Source organism: Haliotis rufescens, unplaced genomic scaffold (assembly GCF_023055435.1).
Source record: "Haliotis rufescens isolate VD_foot unplaced genomic scaffold, xgHalRufe1.0.p SCAF_48, whole genome shotgun sequence".
In the NCBI taxonomy this organism is placed as follows: Eukaryota; Metazoa; Mollusca; class Gastropoda; order Lepetellida; family Haliotidae; genus Haliotis; species Haliotis rufescens.
Window position 1 is genome coordinate 2,866,785 of NW_025964201.1, and position 22,497 is coordinate 2,889,281.

The window sequence follows — 22,497 nt, forward strand, 5'->3', positions numbered from 1 at the left end:
CAGCTCTGATAAGGAACGTCGCAGAATCATGTCCAGGGGAGGTGACACAAAATATATTCTTAAATGGGCTTATTATAGCCATGTTGGCAATGTAAATTGTCGTGATTTGTCATCTCTCTAAGAAATTATGCTGCACAAAGACTTTTATGGGGGTGTCTGTGTTAATACAAAAATCAGGTTTTATCCACACACACAAATTCTTTTAATCAAAATTGTAAATAATGACAATTAAATTATTGCAATGATTGTTTTTAAGAGCTCTGAAAAGTGACCCTACTTAAATGTATTCTATATTCTGTTTGATATGAATAAACTTGATAATTTAAACCCCATTTGGCACTTGTTAAGCAATTTCAGTTAAAGGTAAAATCTACATGCTTAATTTATCAATTATATTTGATGTAAGCATTGTAAGGAACTGTTGGTATTTTAGAAGTATATCGTCATAAGTGATATATATCCTTTGCCCTTGGACCAGATTTCCAAGTTTGAGGGAAGAAAGATTTCCTATTCTTACTCACGAGTAGATGTATCTATATCGCCAGAATTACCATTGACGTCAAGCAAAACTGCACCTCAAGAGCAACATGGGCTGTGACAGATCTTCAGATTTCTTTTGAGTATTTTGTGGTCAAGCAATACATTGCCCATGAAAAAACAACTCGTGTTGTATATTCAGTTGTAAACACATTAAAGTTCTATACACAGGCTATATATCTTAAGCACTGGTTCTGGAAATGATGTCTGTGACCATCAGAATACACCATGTACACTGGACATTTGCTGAAATAGGAATACTAATCTTGTCAACAACATGGTGCTTTTAGACCATCTTGGGACTCTCACATGAAGTCCAGTGTGGATCTATACAGTGACAGTGCGTGCTGTTGAAAATATTCCAATTCACACAGCAACAGGCTTGGCATTGGGGTATATTTGCCATGAATGTTTAATATTTTTTTAGAAATCATGACCTTGGAATAACACTACTGAATGAATCTAAATTTTTGATTTTTTTTAGTGTGGATAATGCCGAACAATAGAAAAGTTTTTGAATATTTCCGGTAACAGCTATGCTATTGAATTGACATTGAATATAATATCATAACAATGCACGTTAATTGTATGATAAAACAAATTTCAATTTATAGGCCACGATGTTCCTAGAAAATATAACAGATGTTAACCACTAAGAATTAAACTTAACCAATGTGCATATCAGTTATTTTTTTATGAAATTAATTTTTGTTGAAATATCAACGTGTCTTGTGTTTGCAGGTTTTTGGCCGTCTGAATAACAGAACATTGATTTCGAACGATTCACCATTTACGCGTCAGTCACAAATCATTTACGAATTACTTCTCTCGTTTTGTATAATATAACCCATTTCATCCTATTATAAATATTGTGATCCAAGGATATATAATTGTTTGCTTTATTAGTAAGACTTATTAAAGATAAACAAAAACTGTTACATGTATCCCGAAGCTCGAATATTATACGATTATTCTAATAATTTTACACAAAATGAGCTTTTTCATAGTATTATTTTGAGTCGAAAGGACAAGATACAACCGCATGATAATGAACTAATATATGTCCAATTTTACAAAATATTTATTTGTTTTGAATATTCTTTTGAGTATTATATTAATGTAATATTGATGGCTGACATGTGCGTGTCTTGTCCAAATATGATGGACAATATGATCTACTGTGTAACCTTTTCAAGACATTATCAACACATTAAAAATAGTCATTTTATGTTGTGTCTGAACATTGTCAAATTCCGTTTTACAAATCGAGATTTTTCATACTATTAACGGACATTAGATGAGATATATTGTAAGCAACGTACTTATGTCGTCTTACTCCAACGTCGTCATGCTAACAAACAGTGTACGGTTTCCATTTCAGTGTCTGTGGTGGTACAGTTTGGTTACTCGTGAACAAAATAATTTTCGAAAATATTTTTTCATGATCCAATGGATGAGTTTGAAGCATTACGGAGTTATATCCCCTTTCTGTGTGCTTGTGTATAATATCTGTCTTATTTGACGTCATTGTGAAAACAAAATTCACGTCATTTATAATAACTTATTTTTCGTATCGAAAATGAAACATTATACACAGGCTTACAAATCCATTTGATCCATTTACTGACGGATAAAAGTAACTGTTTCATACAAAGTACAATAATGATAAATGTGTGTTGAAATTATATAATATTCGTAAAGACATCTCCTCGACTTTAAGGTCATGCATCTACACGTGTCTGGGACGTGTGTCACCGGGGGCAGCAGGGAAGCTCATCATCATGGAACACCTGGTATCTGATGGTGATTCGTGAACACATTCTTGGGATACAGTTGGAATCGTACAATGGACTCTGCTTTCAGCATATATTTCTGATGATTATGGAAATGGTTCTGTGGCATATATTTATTGTGATACCAAACATATTGGAACCCCGGGTATCGAGAGGTTAACATACCTACTTAAGTCCGCATTACCACATATCTTGATTGGCGACTCACGGCACTAGGTAATGTAGCGTGGTAGAAGTACTCCCATCAGTAATCGTCTGGTAGATTGGGCTTCCGTATTTATTGTGTCTTGATTAAAGGGGTCAAAAGTTAAAAACATGTTATACGAATGGGGAAATAGTTATATTTGGTAACAGCAACATGTAGATATGCCACAGCATTTCTTCACCCGTTTGACGCAGATCTTAAAATATATGTTCATCCAAAAATGGCTAGGTTCTTTGTCCAGTACTAGAAAAGCAAATTAATACACTACATTTAGGACTACTATCATACTAGAACCATATCTAGTAAGTGTAAATTGACATAAGTTTAGAGCAGCTCTTTCTCGATTTCGTTGTGGCTAACATGATTTATTTATTGAAGCAGGCAGATATGAAGATATGCCATAGAACATAGGCTTTGTAGGATTCGTAAAGTTGATTGTATTGAAGATGAATATCACTTTTTATGTGCATGTCCAGTGTCTAATGATGTAAGAGCAACATATCTAAATAACTATTTCTACCACAACCCAAACGGTAACAAATTTTGTAAATTAATGACTTGTGATTGTACAGAAACTATGAGTAATGTATCAATTTTCATTTATCATGCTATGAAACTAAGAAAATGTATGAATTTGTTACATGCCCCAGCCTTTGGCCACATCAGTACCATAGTAGAACCATGTAGAACACAGCCCCAGTATTTATCTGCGTCTTTTTCTGTAATCGACGCGTGCTTTGATAAAATAAAAACTCTATGATGAAACCATCCATCCATGGTAATGTTATGTAGGTAATTTGATCACAATATGTAGTAAATGTGATGAAAATACGAAAGCAAAATACCATAGCATTGATATATCGAAACATGTAAAGACAAAGAGACACTTTCTCTAAAGGTTACACGTTTACAGCCATCCTCAAATATGACACCAGGTGTTTGCATGATGCCTTATACAAGAATCCTCAAACATAACACCAGGTGTTTGCGTGATGCCTTATACAAGCACCCTCAAACATAACACCAGGTGTTTGCATGATGCCTTATACATGCACCCTCAAACATAACACCAGGTGTTTGCATGATGCCTTATACAAGCACCCTCAAACATAACACCAGGTGTTTGCATGATGCCTCATACAAGCACCCTCAAACATAACACCAGGTGTTTGCATGATGCCTTATACAAGCACCCTCAAACATAACACCAGGTGTTTGCGTGATGCCTTATACAAGCACCCTCAAACATAACACCAGCTGATTGCATGATGCCTTATACAAGCACCCTCAAACATAACACCAGGTGTTTGCATGATGCCTTATACAAGCACCCTCAAACATAACACCAGGTGTTTGCGTGATGCCTTATACAAGCACCCTCAAACATAACACCAGGTGTTTGCATGATGCCTTATAAAAGAACCCTCAAACATAACACCAGGTGATTGCATGATGCCTTATACAAGCACCCTCAAACATAACACCAGGTGTTTGCGTGATGCCTTATAAAAGCACCCTCAAACATAACACCAGGTGTTTGCGTGATGCCTTATAAAAGCACCCTCAAACATAACACCAGGTGTTTGCATGATGCCTTATACAAGTACCCTCAAACATAACACCAGGTGTTTGCATGATGCCTTATACAAGCACCCTCAAATATAACACCAGGTGTTCGCGTGATACCTTATACAAGAACCCTCAAATATAACACCAGGTGTTCGCGTGATACCTTATACAAGAACCCTCAAACATAACACCAGGTGTTTGCATGATGCCTTATAAAAGCACCCTCAAACATAACACCAGGTGTTTGCATGATGCCTTATACAAGCACCCTCAAACATAACACCAGGTGTTTGCATGATGCCTTATACAAGCACCCTCAAACATAACAACAGGTGTTTGCGTGATGCCTTATACAAGCACCCTCAAACATAACAACAGGTGTTTGCATGATGCCTTATACAAGCACCCTCAAATATAACACCAGGTGTTCGCGTGATACCTTATACAAGAACCCTCAAACATAACACCAGGTGTTTGCATGATGCCTTATAAAAGCACCCTCAAACATAACACCAGGTGTTTGCATGTTACCTTATACAAGCACCCTCAAATATAACACCAGGTGTTTGCATGATGCCTTATACAAGCACCCTCAAACATAACAACAGGTGTTTGCGTGATGCCTTATACAAGCACCCTCAAACATAACAACAGGTGTTTGCATGATGCCTTATAAAAGCACCCTCGAACATAACACCAGGTGTTTGCATGATGCCTTATACAAGCACCCTCAAATATAACACCAGGTGTTCGCGTGATACCTTATACCAGAACCCTCAAACATAACACCAGGTGTTTGCGTGAAGCCTTATAAAAGCACCCTCAAACATAACACCAGGTGTTTGCATGATGCCTTATACAAGCACCCTCAAACATAACACCAGGTGTTTGCGTGATGCCTTATACAAGCACCCTCAAACATAACAACAGGTGTTTGCATGATGCCTTATACAAGCACCCTCAAACATAACAACAGGTGTTTGCGTGATGCCTTATACAAGCACCCTCAAACATAACAACAGGTGTTTGCATGATGCCTTATACAAGCACCCTCAAACATAACACCAGGTGTTTGCATGATGCCTTATAAAAGCACCCTCAAATATGACATAAGATTCTCAAATATGACATCAGGTGTCAGCTAGATGACAAAACAACATCCTCAAATATGACACTAGGTGTCCGTGTGATGACGTATACAACATTCTCAAATATGACATAAGATTCTCAAATATGACATCAGGTGTCAGCTAGATGACAAAACAACATCCTCAAATATGACACCAGGTGTCCGTGTGATGACGTATACAACATTCTGAAATATGACACCAGGTGTTCGCGTGACAACAACACAACTTTCTCAAATATGACACCAGGTGTCCGCGTGTTGACAAAACAACATCCTCAAATATGACACCAGGGGTCCGCGTGTTGACAAAACAACATTCTCAAATATGACACTAGGTGTCCGCGTGATGACGTATACAACATTCTCAAATATGAAACAAGGTGTTCGCGTGATGACAACACAACATTCTCAATATGACACCAGGTGTTCATGACACCTTCCATGTACACCATCCAAGCTAAGACCACGTAGATCAATGGCAGGCCCGAGCACAGCACCAGTATATAACTGATCCTGTTCAAGGAACACGTCCAGTAATGAGAGGCCCTGTGTGCCGCCCCAATTCTCGCAAGGCCGTGTCACAAATGTTCGTCTCTGACAGGTGACTGTTGTGTTACAAGGCCGTGTCACAAATGTTCGTCTCTGACAGGTAACTGTTGTCTTACAAGCCCGTGTCACAAATGTTCGCCTCTGACAGGTAACTGTTGTGTTACAAGGCTGTGTCACAAATGTTCGTCTCTGACAGGTGACTGTTGTGTTACAAGGCCGTGTCACAAATGTTCCTCTCTGACAAGGAGCTGTTGTGTTACAAGGCCGTGTCACAAATGTTCGTCTCTGACAGGTAACTGTTGTCTTACAAGCCCGTGTCACAAATGTTCGTCTCTGACAGGTAACTGTTGTGTTACAAGGCTGTGTCACAAATGTTCGTCTCTGACAGGTGACTGTTGTGTTACAAGGCTGTGTCACAAATGTTCGTCTCTGACAGGTAACTGTTGTGTTACAAGGCTGTGTCACAAATGTTCCTCTCTGACAGGTGACTGTTGTGTTACAAGGCCGTGTCACAAATGTTCGTCTCTGACAGGTAACTGTTGTGTTACAAGGCCGTGTCACAAATGTTCCTCTCTGACAAGGAGCTGTTGTGTTACAAGGCCGTGTCACAAATGTTCCTCTCTGACAAGGAGCTGTTGTGTTACAAGGCCGTGTCACAAATGTTCGTCTCTGACAGGTGACTGTTGTGTTACAAGGCCGTGTCACAAATGTTCCTCTCTGACAAGGAGCTGTTGTGTTACAAGGCCGTGTCACAAATGTTCGTCTCTGACAGGTGACTGTTGTGTTACAAGGCCGTGTCACAAATGTTCCTCTCTGACAAGGAGCTGTTGTGTTACAAGGCCGTGTCACAAATGTTCCTCTCTGACAAGGAGCTGTTGTGTTACAAGGCCGTGTCACAAATGTTCCTCTCTGACAAGGAGCTGTTGTGTTACAAGGCCGTGTCACAAATGTTCGTCTCTGACAGGTGACTGTTGTGTTACAAGGCCGTGTCACAAATGTTCGTCTCTGACAGGTAACTGTTGTCTTACAAGCCCGTGTCACAAATGTTCGTCTCTGACAGGTAACTGTTGTGTTACAAGGCTGTGTCACAAATGTTCGTCTCTGACAGGTGACTGTTGTGTTACAAGGCCGTGTCACAAATGTTCGTCTCTGACAGGTAACTGTTGTCTTACAAGCCCGTGTCACAAATGTTCGTCTCTGACAGGTAACTGTTGTGTTACAAGGCTGTGTCACAAATGTTCGTCTCTGACAGGTGACTGTTGTCTTACAAGCCCGTGTCACAAATGTTCGTCTCTGACAGGTAACTGTTGTGTTACAAGGCTGTGTCACAAATGTTCGTCTCTGACAGGTGACTGTTGTGTTACAAGGCTGTGTCACAAATGTTCGTCTCTGACAGGTAACTGTTGTGTTACAAGGCTGTGTCACAAATGTTCCTCTCTGACAGGTGACTGTTGTGTTACAAGGCCGTGTCACAAATGTTCGTCTCTGACAGGTAACTGTTGTGTTACAAGGCCGTGTCACAAATGTTCCTCTCTGACAAGGAGCTGTTGTGTTACAAGGCCGTGTCACAAATGTTCCTCTCTGACAAGGAGCTGTTGTGTTACAAGGCCGTGTCACAAATGTTCGTCTCTGACAGGTGACTGTTGTGTTACAAGGCCGTGTCACAAATGTTCCTCTCTGACAAGGAGCTGTTGTGTTACAAGGCCGTGTCACAAATGTTCCTCTCTGACAAGGAGCTCTTGTGTTACAAGGCCGTGTCACAAATGTTCGTCTCTGACAGGTGACTGTTGTGTTACAAGGCCGTGTCACAAATGTTCCTCTCTGACAAGGAGCTGTTGTGTTACAAGGCCGTGTCACAAATGTTCGTCTCTGACAGGTGACTGTTGTGTTACAAGGCCGTGTCACAAATGTTCGTCTCTGACAGGTAACTGTTGTCTTACAAGGCCGTGTCACAAATGTTCGTCTCTGACAGGTAACTGTTGTCTTACAAGGCCGTGTCACAAATGTTCGTCTCTGACAGGTGACTGTTGTGTTGCAAGGCCGTGTCACAAATGTTCGTCTCTGACAGGTGACTGTTCTCAAATATGACATCAGGGGTTCGCGTGACAACAACACAACATTCTCAAATATTACACCAGGTGCCCGCTGATGACAAAACAACATCCTCAAATATGACACCAGGGGTCCGCGTGTTGACAAAACAACATCCGCAAATATTACACCAGGTGCCCGCTGATGACAAAACAACATCCTCAAATATGACATCAGGGGTTCGCGACACAACAACACAACATCCGCAAATATTACACCAGGTGCCCGCTGATAACAAAACAACATCCTCAAATATGACACCAGGTGTTCGCGTGACAACAACACAACATTCTCAAATATGACACCAGGTTTCCGCGTGTTGACAAAACAACATCCTCAAATATGACACCAGGTTTCCGCGTGTTGACAAAACAACATCCTCAAATATGACACCAGGTGTTTGCGTGACAACAACACAACATCCGCAAATATTACACCAGGTGCCCGCTGATAACAAAACAACATCCTCAAATATGACACCAGGTGTTCGCGTGACAACAACACAACATCCTCAAATATGACACCAGGGGTCCGCGTGTTGACAAAACAACATCCGCAAATATTACACCAGGTGCCCGCTGATAACAACATTACATTCTCAAATATGACACCATGTGTCCGCGTGTTGACAAAACAACATCCTCAAATATTACACCAGGTGCCCGCTGATGACAAAACAACATCCTCAAATATGACACCAGGTTTCCGCGTGTTGACAAAACAACATCCTCAAATATGACACCAGGTGTTCGCGTGACAACAACACAACATCCTCAAATATGACACCAGGTGTTCGCGTGACAACAACACAACATTCTCAAATATGACACCAGGTTTCCGCGTGTTGACAAAACAACATCCGCAAATATGACACCAGGTGCCCGCTGATAACAAAACAACATCCTCAAATATGACACCAGGTGTTCGCGTAACAACACAACATTCTCAAATATGACAACAGGTGTCCGCTTGATGACAAGACAACATTCTCAAATATGACACCAGGTTTCCGCGTGTTGACAAAACAACATCCTCAAATATGACACCAGGTTTCCGCGTGTTGACAAAACAACATTCTCAAATATGACACTAGGTGTCCGCGTGATGACATATACAACATTCTCAAATATGACACCTGTGTTCACGTGATGACAACACAACATTCCCAAATATGACACCAGGTGTTCGCATGATGACAACACACCATCCTCAAATATGACACCCGGTGTCCGCGTGTTGACAAAACAACATTCTCAAATATGACACTAGGTGTCCGCGTGATGACGTATACAACATTCTCAAATATGAAACAAGGTGTTCGCGTGATGACAACACAACATTCTCAAATATGACACCAGGTGTCCGCGTGATGACAAAACATCATCCTCAATTATGACCTCAGGTGCTAGCGTAATGACGTATACAACATTCTCAAATATGACACCAGGTGTTCCCGTGATGACGTATACAACATCCTCAAATATGACCTCAGGTGTTAGCGTAATGACAAAACAACATCCTCAGATATGATCTCAGGTGTTAGCGTAATGACGTATACAACCACCCTCATCTGAGCATGTGCTGCAGTATTGGCAGCATCTACTTTGTGTATACTACCTTTATTTGATCAATGTCAGCTGTTTGCCCACTATTTTAAAATACAAACTGTATTTTTTATATTTTCATGAAGATTGTTCAGTACACTTAGGATTAATATAAAACCAGGGAAAAACAATTAGTTTATAAACATTAATCATTAATCATCCAAATGTGTTCATGTGAACATCAATCTCATTCAACTGTACTGAGATCTGATTTTAATGAGATTGATGTTCACATGAACACATTTGGATGATTAATGATTATAAACTATTTTTTCCCCTGGTTTCATATTAATCCTAAGTGTACTGAACAATCTGCATGAAAATATATAAATTACAGTCATGATGCAGTTCCAACATAACAAGGAAGATGCTGATAATTAATGGAAAGAGGATGAATAATTACCTGCTGAATTCTTCGACGAAACAAGGCCAACACACAATGTGAGCATCAATTTGTTCATGACACCTTTCATGTACACCATCCAAGCTAAGACCACGTAGATCAATGGCAGGCCCGAGCACAGCACCAGTATATAACTGATCCTGTTCAAGGAACACGTCCAGTAATGAGAGGCCCTGTGTGCCGCCCCAATTCTCGCAAGGCCGTGTCACAAATGTTCGTCTCTGACAGGTGACTGTTGTGTTACAAGGCCGTGTCACAAATGTTCGTCTCTGACAGGTGACTGTTCTGTTACAAGGCCGTGTCACAAATGTTGGTCTCTGACAGGTGACTGTTGTGTTACAAGGCCGTGTCACAAATGTTCCTCTCTGACAGGTGGATGTTGTGTTACAAGGCTGTGTCACAAATGTTCGTCTCTGACAGGTAACTGTTGTGTTACAAGGCCGTGTCACAAATGTTCGCCTCTGACAGGTGACTGTTGTGTTACAAGGCCGTGTCACAAATGTTCGTCTCTGACAGGTAACTGTTGTGTTGCAAGGCTGTGTCACAAATGTTCGTCTCTGACAGGTAACTGTTGTGTTGCATGGCTGTGTCACAAATGTTCGTCTCTGAGAGGTAACTGTTGTCTTACAAGGCCGTGTCACAAATGTTCCTCTCTGACAGGTAACTGTTGTGTTACAAGGCCGTTCTTCAAATGTTCGTCTCTGACAGGTAACTGTTATGTTACAAGGCCGTTCTTCAAATGTTCGTCTCTGACAGGTGACTGTTGTCTTACAAGGCCGTGTCACAAATGTTCGTCTCTGACAGGTGACTGCTGTGTTACAAGGCCGTGTCACAAATGTTCGTCTCTGACAGGTGACTGTTGTCTTACAAGGCCGTGTCACAAATGTTCGTCTCTGACAGGTGACTATTGTGTTACAAGGCTGTGTCACAAAAGTTCGTCTCTGACAGGTGACTGTTGTCTTACAAGGCCGTGTCACAAATGTTGGTCTCTGACAGGTGACTGTTGTGTTACAAGGCCGCGTCACAAGTGTTCGTCTCTGACAGGTGACTGTTCTCAAATATGACATCAGGGGTTCGCGTGACAACAACACAACATTCTCAAATATTACACCAGGTGCCCGCTGATGACAAAACAACATCCTCAAATATGACACCAGGGGTCCGCGTGTTGACAAAACAACATCCTCAAATATTACACCAGGTGCCCGCTGATGACAAAACAACATCCTCAAATATGACATCAGGGGTTCGCGTGACAACAACACAACATCCGCAAATATGACACCAGGTGTTCGCGTGACAACAACACAACATCCTCAAATATGACACCAGGTGTTCGCGTGACAACAACACAACATTCTCAAATATGACACCAGGTGTCCGCGTGTTGACAAAACAACATCCGCAAATATTACACCAGGTGCCCGCTGATAACAAAACAACATCCTCAAATATGACACCAGGTGTTCGCGTAACAACACAACATTCTCAAATATGACAACAGGTGTCCGCTTGATGACAAGACAACATTCTCAAATATGACACCAGGTTTCCGCGTGTTGACAAAACAACATCCTCAAATATGACACCAGGTTTCCGCGTGTTGACAAAACAACATTCTCAAATATGACACTAGGTGTCCGCGTGATGACATATACAACATTCTCAAATATGACACCAGGTGTTCACGTGATGACAACACAACATTCCCAAATATGACACCAGGTGTTCGCATGATGACAACACACCATCCTCAAATATGACACCCGGTGTCCGCGTGTTGACAAAACAACATTCTCAAATATGACACTAGGTGTCCGCGTGATGACGTATACAACATTCTCAAATATGAAACAAGGTGTTCGCGTGATGACAACACAACATTCTCAAATATGACACCAGGTGTCCGCGTGATGACAAAACATCATCCTCAATTATGACCTCAGGTGCTAGCGTAATGACGTATACAACATTCTCAAATATGACACCAGGTGTTCCCGTGATGACGTATACAACATCCTCAAATATGACCTCAGGTGTTAGCGTAATGACAAAACAACATCCTCAGATATGATCTCAGGTGTTAGCGTAATGACGTATACAACCACCCTCATCTGAGCATGTGCTGCAGTATTGGCAGCATCCACTTTGTGTATAATACCTTTATTTAATCAATGTCAGCTGTTTGCCCACTATTTTAAAATACAAACTGTATTTTTTATATTTTCATGAAGATTGTTCAGTACACTTAGGATTAATATAAAACCAGGGAAAAACAATTAGTTTATAAACATTAATCATTAATCATCCAAATGTGTTCATGTGAACATCAATCTCTTTCAACTGTACTGAGATCTGATTTTAATGAGATTGATGTTCACATGAACACATTTGGATGATTAATGATTATAAACTATTTTTTCCCCTGGTTTCATATTAATCCTAAGTGTACTGAACAATCTGCATGAAAATATATAAATTACAGTCATGATGCAGTTCCAACATAACAAGGAAGATGCTGATAATTAATGGAAAGAGGATGAATAATTACCTGCTGCATTCTTCGACGAAACAAGGCCAACACACAATGTGAGCATCAATTTGTTCATGACACCTTTCATGTACACCATCCAAGCTAAGACCACGTAGATCAATGGCAGGCCCGAGCACAGCACCAGTATATAACTGATCCTGTTCAAGGAACACGTCCAGTAATGAGAGGCCCTGTGTGCCGCCCCAATTCTCGCAAGGCCGTGTCACAAATGTTCGTCTCTGACAGGTGACTGTTGTGTTACAAGGCCGTGTCACAAATGTTCCTCTCTGACAGGTGACTGTTGTCTTACAAGGCCGTGTCACAAATGTTCGTCTCTGACAGGTAACTGTTGTGTTGCAAGGCCGTGTCACAAATGTTCGTCTCTGACAGGTGACTGTTGTGTTACAAGGCCGTGTCACAAATGTTCGTCTCTGACAGGTGACTGTTGTGTTACAAGGCCGTGTCACAAATGTTCGTCTCTGACAGGTAACTGTTGTGTTGCAAGGCCGTGTCACAAATGTTCGTCTCTGACAGGTGACTGTTGTGTTGCAAGGCCGTGTCACAAATGTTCGTCTCTGACAGGTAACTGTTGTGTTGCAAGGCCGTGTCACAAATGTTCGTCTCTTACAGGTAACTGTTATGTTACAAGGCCGTGTCACAAATGTTGGTCTCTGACAGGTGACTGTTGTGTTACAGGGCCGTGTCACAAATGTTCATCTCTGACAGGTAACTGTTGTGTTGCAAGGCTGTGTCACAAATGTTCGTCTCTGACAGGTGACTGTTGTCTTACAAGGCCGTGTCACAAATGTTCCTCTCTGACAGGTAACTGTTGTGTTACAAGGCTGTGTCACAAATGTTCGTCTCTGACAGGTGACTGTTGTCTTACAAGGCCGTGTCACAAATGTTCGTCTCTGACAGGTGTCTGTTGTGTTGCAAGGCTGTGTCACAAATGTTCGTCTCTGACAGGTGACTGTTGTGTTACAAGGCCGTGTCACAAATGTTCGTCTCTGACAGGTGACTGTTGTCTTACAAGGCCGTGTCACAAATGTTGGTCTCTGACAGATGACTGTTGTGTTACAAGGCCGTGTCACAAATGTTCGTCTCTGACAGGTGACTGTTGTCTTACAAGGCCGTGTCACAAATGTTGGTCTCTGACAGGTGACTGTTGTCTTACAAGGCCGTGTCACAAATGTTCGTCTCTGACAGGTGACTGTTGTCTTACAAGGCCGTGTCACAAATGTTGGTCTCTGACAGGTGACTGTTGTGTTACAAGGCCGTGTCACAAATGTTCGTCTCTGACAGGTAACTGTTGTGTTACAAGGCCGTGTCACAAATGTTCGTCTCTGACAGGTGACTGTTGTGTTACAAGGCCGTGTCACAAATGTTCGTCTCTGACAGGTAACTGTTGTGTTACAAGGCCGTGTCACAAATGTTCGTCTCTGACAGGTAACTGTTGTGTTACAAGGCCGTGTCACAAATGTTCGTCTCTGACAGGTGACTGTTGTGTTGCAAGGCCGTGTCACAAATGTTCGTCTCTGACAGGTAACTGTTGTGTTGCAAGGCTGTGTCACAAATGTTCGTCTCTGACAGGTAACTGTTGTGTTGCATGGCCGTGTCACAAATGTTCGTCTCTGAGAGGTAACTGTTGTGTTACAAGGCCGTGTCACAAATGTTCGTCTCTGACAGGTAACTGTTGTGTTACAAGGCCGTGTCACAAATGTTCGTCTCTGACAAGGAGCTGTTGTGTTACAAGGCCGTGTCACAAATGTTCGTCTCTGACAGGTGACTGTTGTGTTACAAGGCCGTGTCACAAATGTTCGTCTCTGACAGGTGACTGTTGTCTTACAAGGCCGTGTCACAAATGTTCGTCTCTGACAGGTGACTGTTGTCTTACAAGGCCGTGTCACAAATGTTCCTCTCTGACAAGGAGCTGTTGTGTTACAAGGCCGTGTCACAAATGTTCGTCTCTGAGAGGTAACTGTTGTCTTACAAGGCCGTGTCACAAATGTTCCTCTCTGACAGGTAACTGTTGTGTTACAAGGCCGTTCTTCAAATGTTCGTCTCTGACAGGTAACTCTTGTGTTACAAGGCCGTGTTACAAATGTTCGTCTCTGACAGCAGGTGACTGTTGTGTAAATGAGGAAGCAGTTCCGATTACACGTGACTGCCTCGAGGAAGCATTCTGCTGTCAGTATCAGTGGTTATCAGATAACGGTCTGTACACAAAATTACTTGCTCAAGTATCTCATTTACTTCCTACACATAGTAACCGTTATGCAGACATCCATACGCATGCAGTGCAACATATGTCCTGTGTTAATTCAGCTTTTTCTTGCATTTTCTTCTATCTCAGACAATTGGGAGACACGAGTCTTGTTTCCTATACATGTGGTGACATGATAAACAGAGGATGGACACGTGTACATATCACTTATCATAATTACCTATTGCGTGCACACCAGTTATGTGTTACAAATACATAGACACCTGCACGACCTGCGAATATTGCTGGATAATTGAGAGGATATGACATGAAGAACAAATGAGAAATTAATGGCACATAAATACGTCAATCAATACGCCTCACTTAAAATACAACTTTCTTTCAATTTATTTAGAACAAATATATTTAGCAAGTGGACCGTCAACAATAACACTGCCTTGAAGCATGTGGACCGTGAACAATAACACTGCCTTGAAGCATTTGGACTGTGAACAATTACACTGCCTTGAAACATGTGGACCGTGAACAATAACACTGCCTTGAAGCATTTGGACTGTGAACAATAACACTGCCTTGAAACATTGTGGACCGTGGACAATAACACTGCCTTGAAGCATGTGGACCGTGAACAATAACACTGCCTTGAAGCATTTGGACTGTGAACAATTACACTGCCTTGAAACATGTGGACCGTGAACAATAACACTGCCTTGAAGCATGTGGACCGTGAACAATAACACTGCCTTGAAGCATGTGGACCGTGAACAATAACACTGCCTTGAAGCATGTGGACCGTGAACAATAACACTGCCTTGAAACATGTGGACCGTGGACAATAACACTGCCTTGAAGCATGTGGACCGTGGCCAATAACACGGCCTTGAAGCATGTGGACCGTGAACAATAACACTGCCTTGAAGGATATGGACCATGGACAATAACACTGCCTTGAAGCATGTGGACCGTGGACAATAACACTGCCTTGAAGCATGTGGACCGTGAACAATAACACTGCCATGAAACATGTGGACCGTGGACAATAACACTGCCCTGAAGCAGCACGTGCAGCAACCTCACAACGTAGTCAAGCATGATTATAATTTTTATTAGTCCACATTAAACATGCTACCATTGCTCGGCTTCAGACAATTATTGATGTTCCGCCCCGTGCTCCAAGTGGTGCTTTCATTAAAGAACGCTTCAAACTGCTACAAGTTAAAGATGTTAAACATACTTGAGTTGATACTGAAGAGAGGCCAGACAGGCAGACAGACAGGCATAACAACGACATGTATTTGTGGTGTATATTGTTTAATCATCTGAGTGAAATATATGCGTATTGTCATTTAGCGTATTGATCTGGCAGCTCGTCATGCCCATGACGATGACACAAAATAACACTTTATATTACAGAACCTGTGATCTGGGATGGCCGGCCATGTCACAAACACAACTGGCAACTTCTCTCTGTCATCTCCGTACAGGTGTACCCGAACCCATGTTAGGTGTAGCATGTCACAACAAAGGGGCACAACTCTGCACTGTGAATTGCGCGGTCTTAGACCACCATAGTGTACCATCGATAACTCTTACCCATGACTGATGCGTCATATGTCTACCCAGTGTATGTGCAGCATCAGGCACAGCGGTGAGCTGGTCAGCATTTGATGTCACCAGCCTCCCCCACAGCAATATAAATACCATCTACAACATGATCTGTAGATTTCATCGAATGTCCGTATAATGGATCATTCGGTCATAAATGTCACGAAAAGTCATTTGAATATGTTGGACATTAAGCTGGTGTACTTGTAGCTATGCATTATATGTTGGTATCGTACAGTTTGTGTGTGTCCCGGGATCACAGCCGTATGGATATAATGTTGTTCTCCTTCACTGCTTCAGAAGGAACAATAGTCATGTAAGTGTGTTCATTGCTTTTCGTGTTGTTGTTGGTGGTCAACTTGCTATAGAGTTCAGCAGCTTCCTTTGTCTGTGATGCCTCCACAGGTTGAGGTGGGCCCACAGTTTGAGGTGGGCCTACAGTTTGAGGTGGGCCTACAGTTTGAGCTGGGCCTACAGGTTCAGGTGGGCCTACAGGTTTACTTTCTGGAGGTTTTATGGTCTCATACACAGGATCGGAGTTGGGGACTCCGGAAGTGACGATGTTGTCATATACGGCAGACTGTCGTCCATTCTCCGTGTCACGAGACACGAGATGTCCGGAGGGATCGGATTGCTTGGCTGTTTTGTGTTTTCTGTAAAAGAGATGACAACATGGCGATATTTGTGAAAAGGAAAATATCATTTCACGAACGTTTTGACGACATGTTATGTGCAAGTACACAAACATTGGCCCTTGTGAAGATTTTCAGAACTAAGGAATAACGATTTGATATTTAAGGATTTGTGTTGTTCTTTCAAACGGAATGGTGGTTAAATATTTCTATGGTGTTTTCACTGTGCAGTGTGACATTGTGTGTCTACATCCGGCTTCAGATATACCCTGTGTATTGTTTCTGTGCAGTGCGACATTGTGTGTCTACATCCGGCTTCAGATATACCCCGTGTGTTGTCTCTGTGCAGTGTGACATTGTGTGTCTACATCCGGCTTCAGATATACCCCGTGTATTGTCTCTGTGCAGTGCGACATTGTGTGTCTACATCCGGTTTCAGATATACCCACATCCGGCTTCAGATATACCCCGTGTATTGTCTCTGTGCAGTGCGACATTGTGTGTCTACATCCGGCTTCAGATATACCCCGTGTGTTGTCTCTGTGCAGTGCGACATTGTGTGTCTACATCCGGCTTCAGATATACCCCGTGTGTTGTCTCTGTGCAGTGCGACATTGTGTGTCTACATCCGGCTTCAGATATACCCCGTGTGTTGTCTCTGTGCAGTGCGACATTGTGTGTCTACATCCGGCTTCAGATATACCCTGTGTGTTGTCTCTGTGCAGTGTGACATTGTGTGTCTACATCCGGCTTCAGATATACCCTGTGTATTGTCTCTGTGCAGTGCGACATTGTGTGTCTACAGCCGGCTTCAGATATACCCCGTGTGTTGTCTCTGTGCAGTGCGACATTGTGTGTCTACATCCGGCTTCAGATATACCCTGTGTATTGTCTCTGTGCAGTGCGACATTGTGTGTCTACAGCCGGCTTCAGATATACCCCGTGTGTTGTCTCTGTGCAGTGCGACATTGTGTGTCTACATCCGGCTTCAGATATACCCTGTGTATTGTCTCTGTGCAGTGCGACATTGTCTGTCTACATCCGGCTTCAGATATACCCTGTGTGCTGTCTCTTCAGGGATGCGCACTGATGGAGGGTGAATTGGTTTCAAACCAGTTACTTACTTCCGGCACCAGGTGATGACGACAATGACGACGATCAGGAAGGCTACTCCTCCGACTACTGCGCCGATGATGGTGCCGACGTTGTCAGCTGGCCCTGGGGAGCATCGTATATTGAGCTTTTTTACCTAGTATACTCGTTTATACAAACACAACCTTTAATAACAAAATAACTCACATATATTGTTCTTAGACTCCGCGGATTACAAAGTAACCCGTATAGCTTCTTGTTAAATACAACAGAGGACAAAGATATCCATATGGCTTGTTGTTAATTACAACGGATAACAAAGGTATCCATATGACTTATTGTTAAATACAACGGATAACAAAGATATCCATATGACTTGTTCTTAAATACAACAGCTAACAAAGATATCCATATGACTTGTTGTTAAATACAACGGATAACAAAGATATCAATATAACTTGTTGTTAAATACAGCGGATAAAGATATCCATATGACTTGTTGTTAAATACAACGGATAACAAAGATATCCACATGCCTTGTTGTTAAATACAACGTATAATAAAGATATTCATATGACTTGTTGTTAAATACAACAGATAACAAAGATATCCATATGACTTCCTGTTAAATACAACGGATAACAAAGATATCCATATGACTTGTTGTTAAATACAACGGATAACAAAGATATCCATATGACTTGTTCTTAAATACAACGGATAACAAAGGTATCCATATGACTTGTTGATAAATACAACGTATAATAAAGATATCCAGATGACTTGTTGTTAAATACAACGGATAACAAAGATATCCATATGACTTCCTGTTAAATACAATGGATAACAAAGCTATCCATATGACTTGTTGTTAAATACAACGGATAACAAAGATATCCACATGCCTTGTTGTTAAATTACAGTACAGTATAGTACGGTAAAGTACGGTATAGTACAGTATTGTACAGCATAGTACAGTATGGTACGGTATAGTAAATCAAGTACAGTATAGTACGGTATAGTAAAGTATAGTACAGTATAGTAAGGTATAGTACGGTTTATTACGGTATAGTACAGTAAAGTACGGTATAGTACGCTATAGTAACTTAAAGTACAGTATAGTGCAGCATAATACGGTATAATACAGCATAGTACAGTGTAGTTCAGTATAGTACGGTATAGTACGGTAAAGTACGGTAGAGAACGGTATAGTACAGTATAGTATAGCACAGTATAGAACGGTTTAGTACAGTATAATACAGTATACTACGGTTTAGTACAGTTTAGCACGATATTGTACAATATAGCACGATATTGTACAGTAAAGTACGGTATAGTACAGTATAGTATAGTACAGTTTAGTATTGTATAGTACGGTATAGTACAGTATAGTACAATAAAGTAGAGTATAGTATGGTAAAGCACGGTATAACACGGTATAACACGGTATAGTACGGTATAGTGCGGTATAGTACAGTATAGTACAGTATAGTACTGTATAGTACCTTATAGTACGGTATAGTACAGCATAGTACAGTATAGCACGGTAGAGTACAGTATAGTGGTGAGGTGAGGTGAAATTGGGTTTAACGTCGCGTCCAAGATTATTGCACTTATATAGCGACGTGCATGCACGTGTATGTGTGTGTGTGGCTGCTTGTACTAGTCCGGACTGATGCCGATTTATAGTGCTAGCTCACTGAGATACCATGCCGCAGTTTTAACATGAATACCCCACTCAGACACAGTATACTGACTCCGAGCCGACCAGTCCTTGTTTTAGCCCCTTAATGCCGAGCGCCAGACAGGGTAACAACAAGTACAATCTTTTAACGTCTTTTTGTATGACGCGGCCCGGGATCGAACCCTGGACCTTCCGCTCTCCGGGCGGACGCTCTACCACAAGACCACGGAGGCGGTCTTACAGTATAGTACAGCATAGTACAGTATAGTACGGGATAGTACGGTATAGTACAGTATAGTGCGGTATAGTACAGTATAGTATAGTATAGTACGGTATAGCACGGTATAGTACGGTAAAGTGCGGTATAGTACGGTATTGTGCGGAAAAGTAAAGTATAGTACAGTATAGTACAGTATAGTACAGTTTAGTACGGTATAGTACAGCATCTTAGAGTATAGCACGTTTAGTACAGTATAGTACAGCATAGTACGGCATAGTACAGTATAGTACAGTATAGCACGGTATAGCACGGTATAGCACGGTATAGTTCTGTATAGTACAGTATAGTACGGTATAGTACAGCATAGCACACTATAGTATGGTATAGCACGGTATAGTACGGTATTGTGCGGAATAGTACAGTATAGTATGGTATAGTACAGTATAGTACGATATAGTACAGCATAGCACAGTATAGCACGGTATAGTATAGCATAGTTCAGTATTGTACAGTATAGTATGGTATAGTGTAGTATAGTATAGCTCAGTATTGTACAGTATAGAATGGTATAGTATAGTATTGTACAATATAGTTCAGTATTGTACAGTATAGTATCATAGAGTATAGCATAGTTCAGTATTGTACAGAACAGTATAGTAGAGTATAGTTCAGTATTGTACAGTATAGTATGGTATAGTATAGCATAATTAAGTATTGTACAGTATAGCATGGTATAGTATAGCATAGTTCAGTATTGTACAGAACAGTATAGTAGAGTTTAGTTCAGTTTTGTACAGTGTAGTTTGGTATAGTATAGCATAGGTCAGTATTGCACAGTATAGTATAGCATAGTCCAGTATTGTACAGGACAGTATAGTATAGCATAGGTCAGTATTGTACAGTATAGTATGGTATAGTACAGTATAGTATGGCTTAGTACAGCATCTTACAGTATAGCACGGTATAGTACAGTATAGTTCATTATAGTACGGTTAGTACAGTATAGTACAGCATAGTACGGTATAGTACTGCATAGTACAGTATAGTACAGTATAGTACGGTATAGTACGATATAGTACGTTATTGTGCGGAATATTACAGTATAGTACAGTATAGTACGGTATAGTATAGCATAGTACAGTATAGCACGGTATAGTACAGTATATTACATTATAGTACGGTTAGTACAGTATAGTACAGCATGGTACGGTATAGTACGGCATAGTACAGTATAGTACAGTATAGTACGGTATAGTATAGCATAGTTCAGTATTGTACAGAACAGTATAGTAGAGTATAGCTCAGTATTGTATGGTATAGCATAGCATAGGTCAGTATTGCGCAGTATAGTATGGTATAGTATAGCAAAGCTCAGTATTGTACAGCATAGTATGGTATAGTATAGCATAGTTCAGTATTGTACAGAAGAGTATAGTAGAGTATAGCTCAGTACTGTACAGTATAGTATGATATAGTATAGCATAGGTCAGTATTGTACAGTATATTATGGTATATTATAGTATAGTTCAGTATTGTACAGTATAGAATGGTATAGTTTAGGCATAGTTCAGTATTGTACAGTTTAGTATGATAGAGTATAGCATAGTTCAGTATTGTACAGAACGGTATAGTATAGTATTGTTCAGTATTGTACAGTATAGTTTGGTATAGTGTAGCATAGTTCAGTATTGTACAGAACAGTATAGTAGAGTATAGCTCAGTATTGTACAGTATAGTATGGTATAGTATAGCATAGGTCAGTATTGTACAGTATAGTATAGTATAGTTCAGTATTGTACAGTATAGAATGGTATAGTATAGGCATAGTTCAGTATTGTACAGTATAGTATGATATAGTATAGCATAGTTCAGTATTGTACAGAACAGTATAGTATAGTATAGTTCAGTATTGTACAGTATAGTATGGTATAGTATAGCATAGGTCAGTATTGTACAGTATAGTATGGTATAGTATAGTATAGTTCAGTATTGTACAGTATAGTATGGTATAGTATAGCATAGTTCAGTATTGTACAGAACAGTATAGTAGAGTATAGCTCAGTATTGTACAGTAAAGTTTGGTATAGTATAGCATAGGTCAGTATTGTACAGTATAGTATGGTATAGTATAGCATAGTTCAGTATTGTACAGAACAGTATAGTAGAGTATAGCTCAGTATTGTACAGTATAGTTTGTTATAGTATAGCATAGGTCAGTATTGTACAGTATAGTATGGTGGAGTATAGGAAAGTTTAGTATTGTACAGAACAGTATAGTAGAGTATAGCTCAGTATAGTATAGTATAGTATAGTATAGTATAGTATAGTATAGTATAGTATAGTATAGTATAGTATAGTATAGTATAGTATAGTATAGTGCTGTATAGTACAGTATTGTACAATATAGCATAGCATGGCATAGCATAGCATAGTATTGTATCCAGTATTGTACAATATAGTATAGTATAGCTATTTGTAAATCAGGGACCTCCGTTGCGAGCTTTCTTCCTAAAGAATTTTGATTGAACGTGGTTTCTTTAAAACAATAATATCGTTGCATATAACAATTACTGATATTAAAACAAAAATATGTCGAATACTTTTTATGTGAAATATGTGAGTTGGAT

At 40.6% G+C, this 22,497-nt stretch overlaps 2 protein-coding genes across 7 annotated transcripts in view; both read right to left on the reverse strand.

Moving 5' to 3' along the window:
- LOC124112381 (flocculation protein FLO11-like) overlaps nucleotides 1-12,611 on the reverse strand; it is a 32,723-nt gene extending 20,112 nt beyond the window's left edge. For 3 of the 6 annotated variants that reach the window (XM_046472474.2, XM_046472473.2, XM_046472472.2), the window contains exon 1: nucleotides 12,432-12,611. In XM_046472474.2, the coding sequence (XP_046328430.2) occupies nucleotides 12,432-12,510 (79 nt within the window). In that variant the 5' untranslated portion in view covers nucleotides 12,511-12,611. Of the gene's footprint in view, nucleotides 1-9,880; nucleotides 10,237-12,431 lie in introns of those variants that run through there. The other 3 variants (XM_048383449.1, XM_048383448.1, XM_048383446.1) reach the window with 1 other exon arrangement.
- Nucleotides 12,612-15,931: 3,320 nt separating this feature from the next.
- The window catches only part of LOC124112382 (cell wall protein DAN4-like), a 33,866-nt gene continuing 27,300 nt past the window's right edge, over nucleotides 15,932-22,497 (reverse strand). The window contains exons 6-7 of the mRNA XM_046472476.2: nucleotides 17,999-18,092; nucleotides 15,932-16,895 (exon numbers count right to left, since the gene is read on the reverse strand). Of these exons, the coding sequence (XP_046328432.2) occupies nucleotides 16,499-16,895; nucleotides 17,999-18,092 (491 nt within the window). The 3' untranslated portion in view covers nucleotides 15,932-16,498. The remainder of the gene's footprint in view (nucleotides 16,896-17,998; nucleotides 18,093-22,497) is intronic.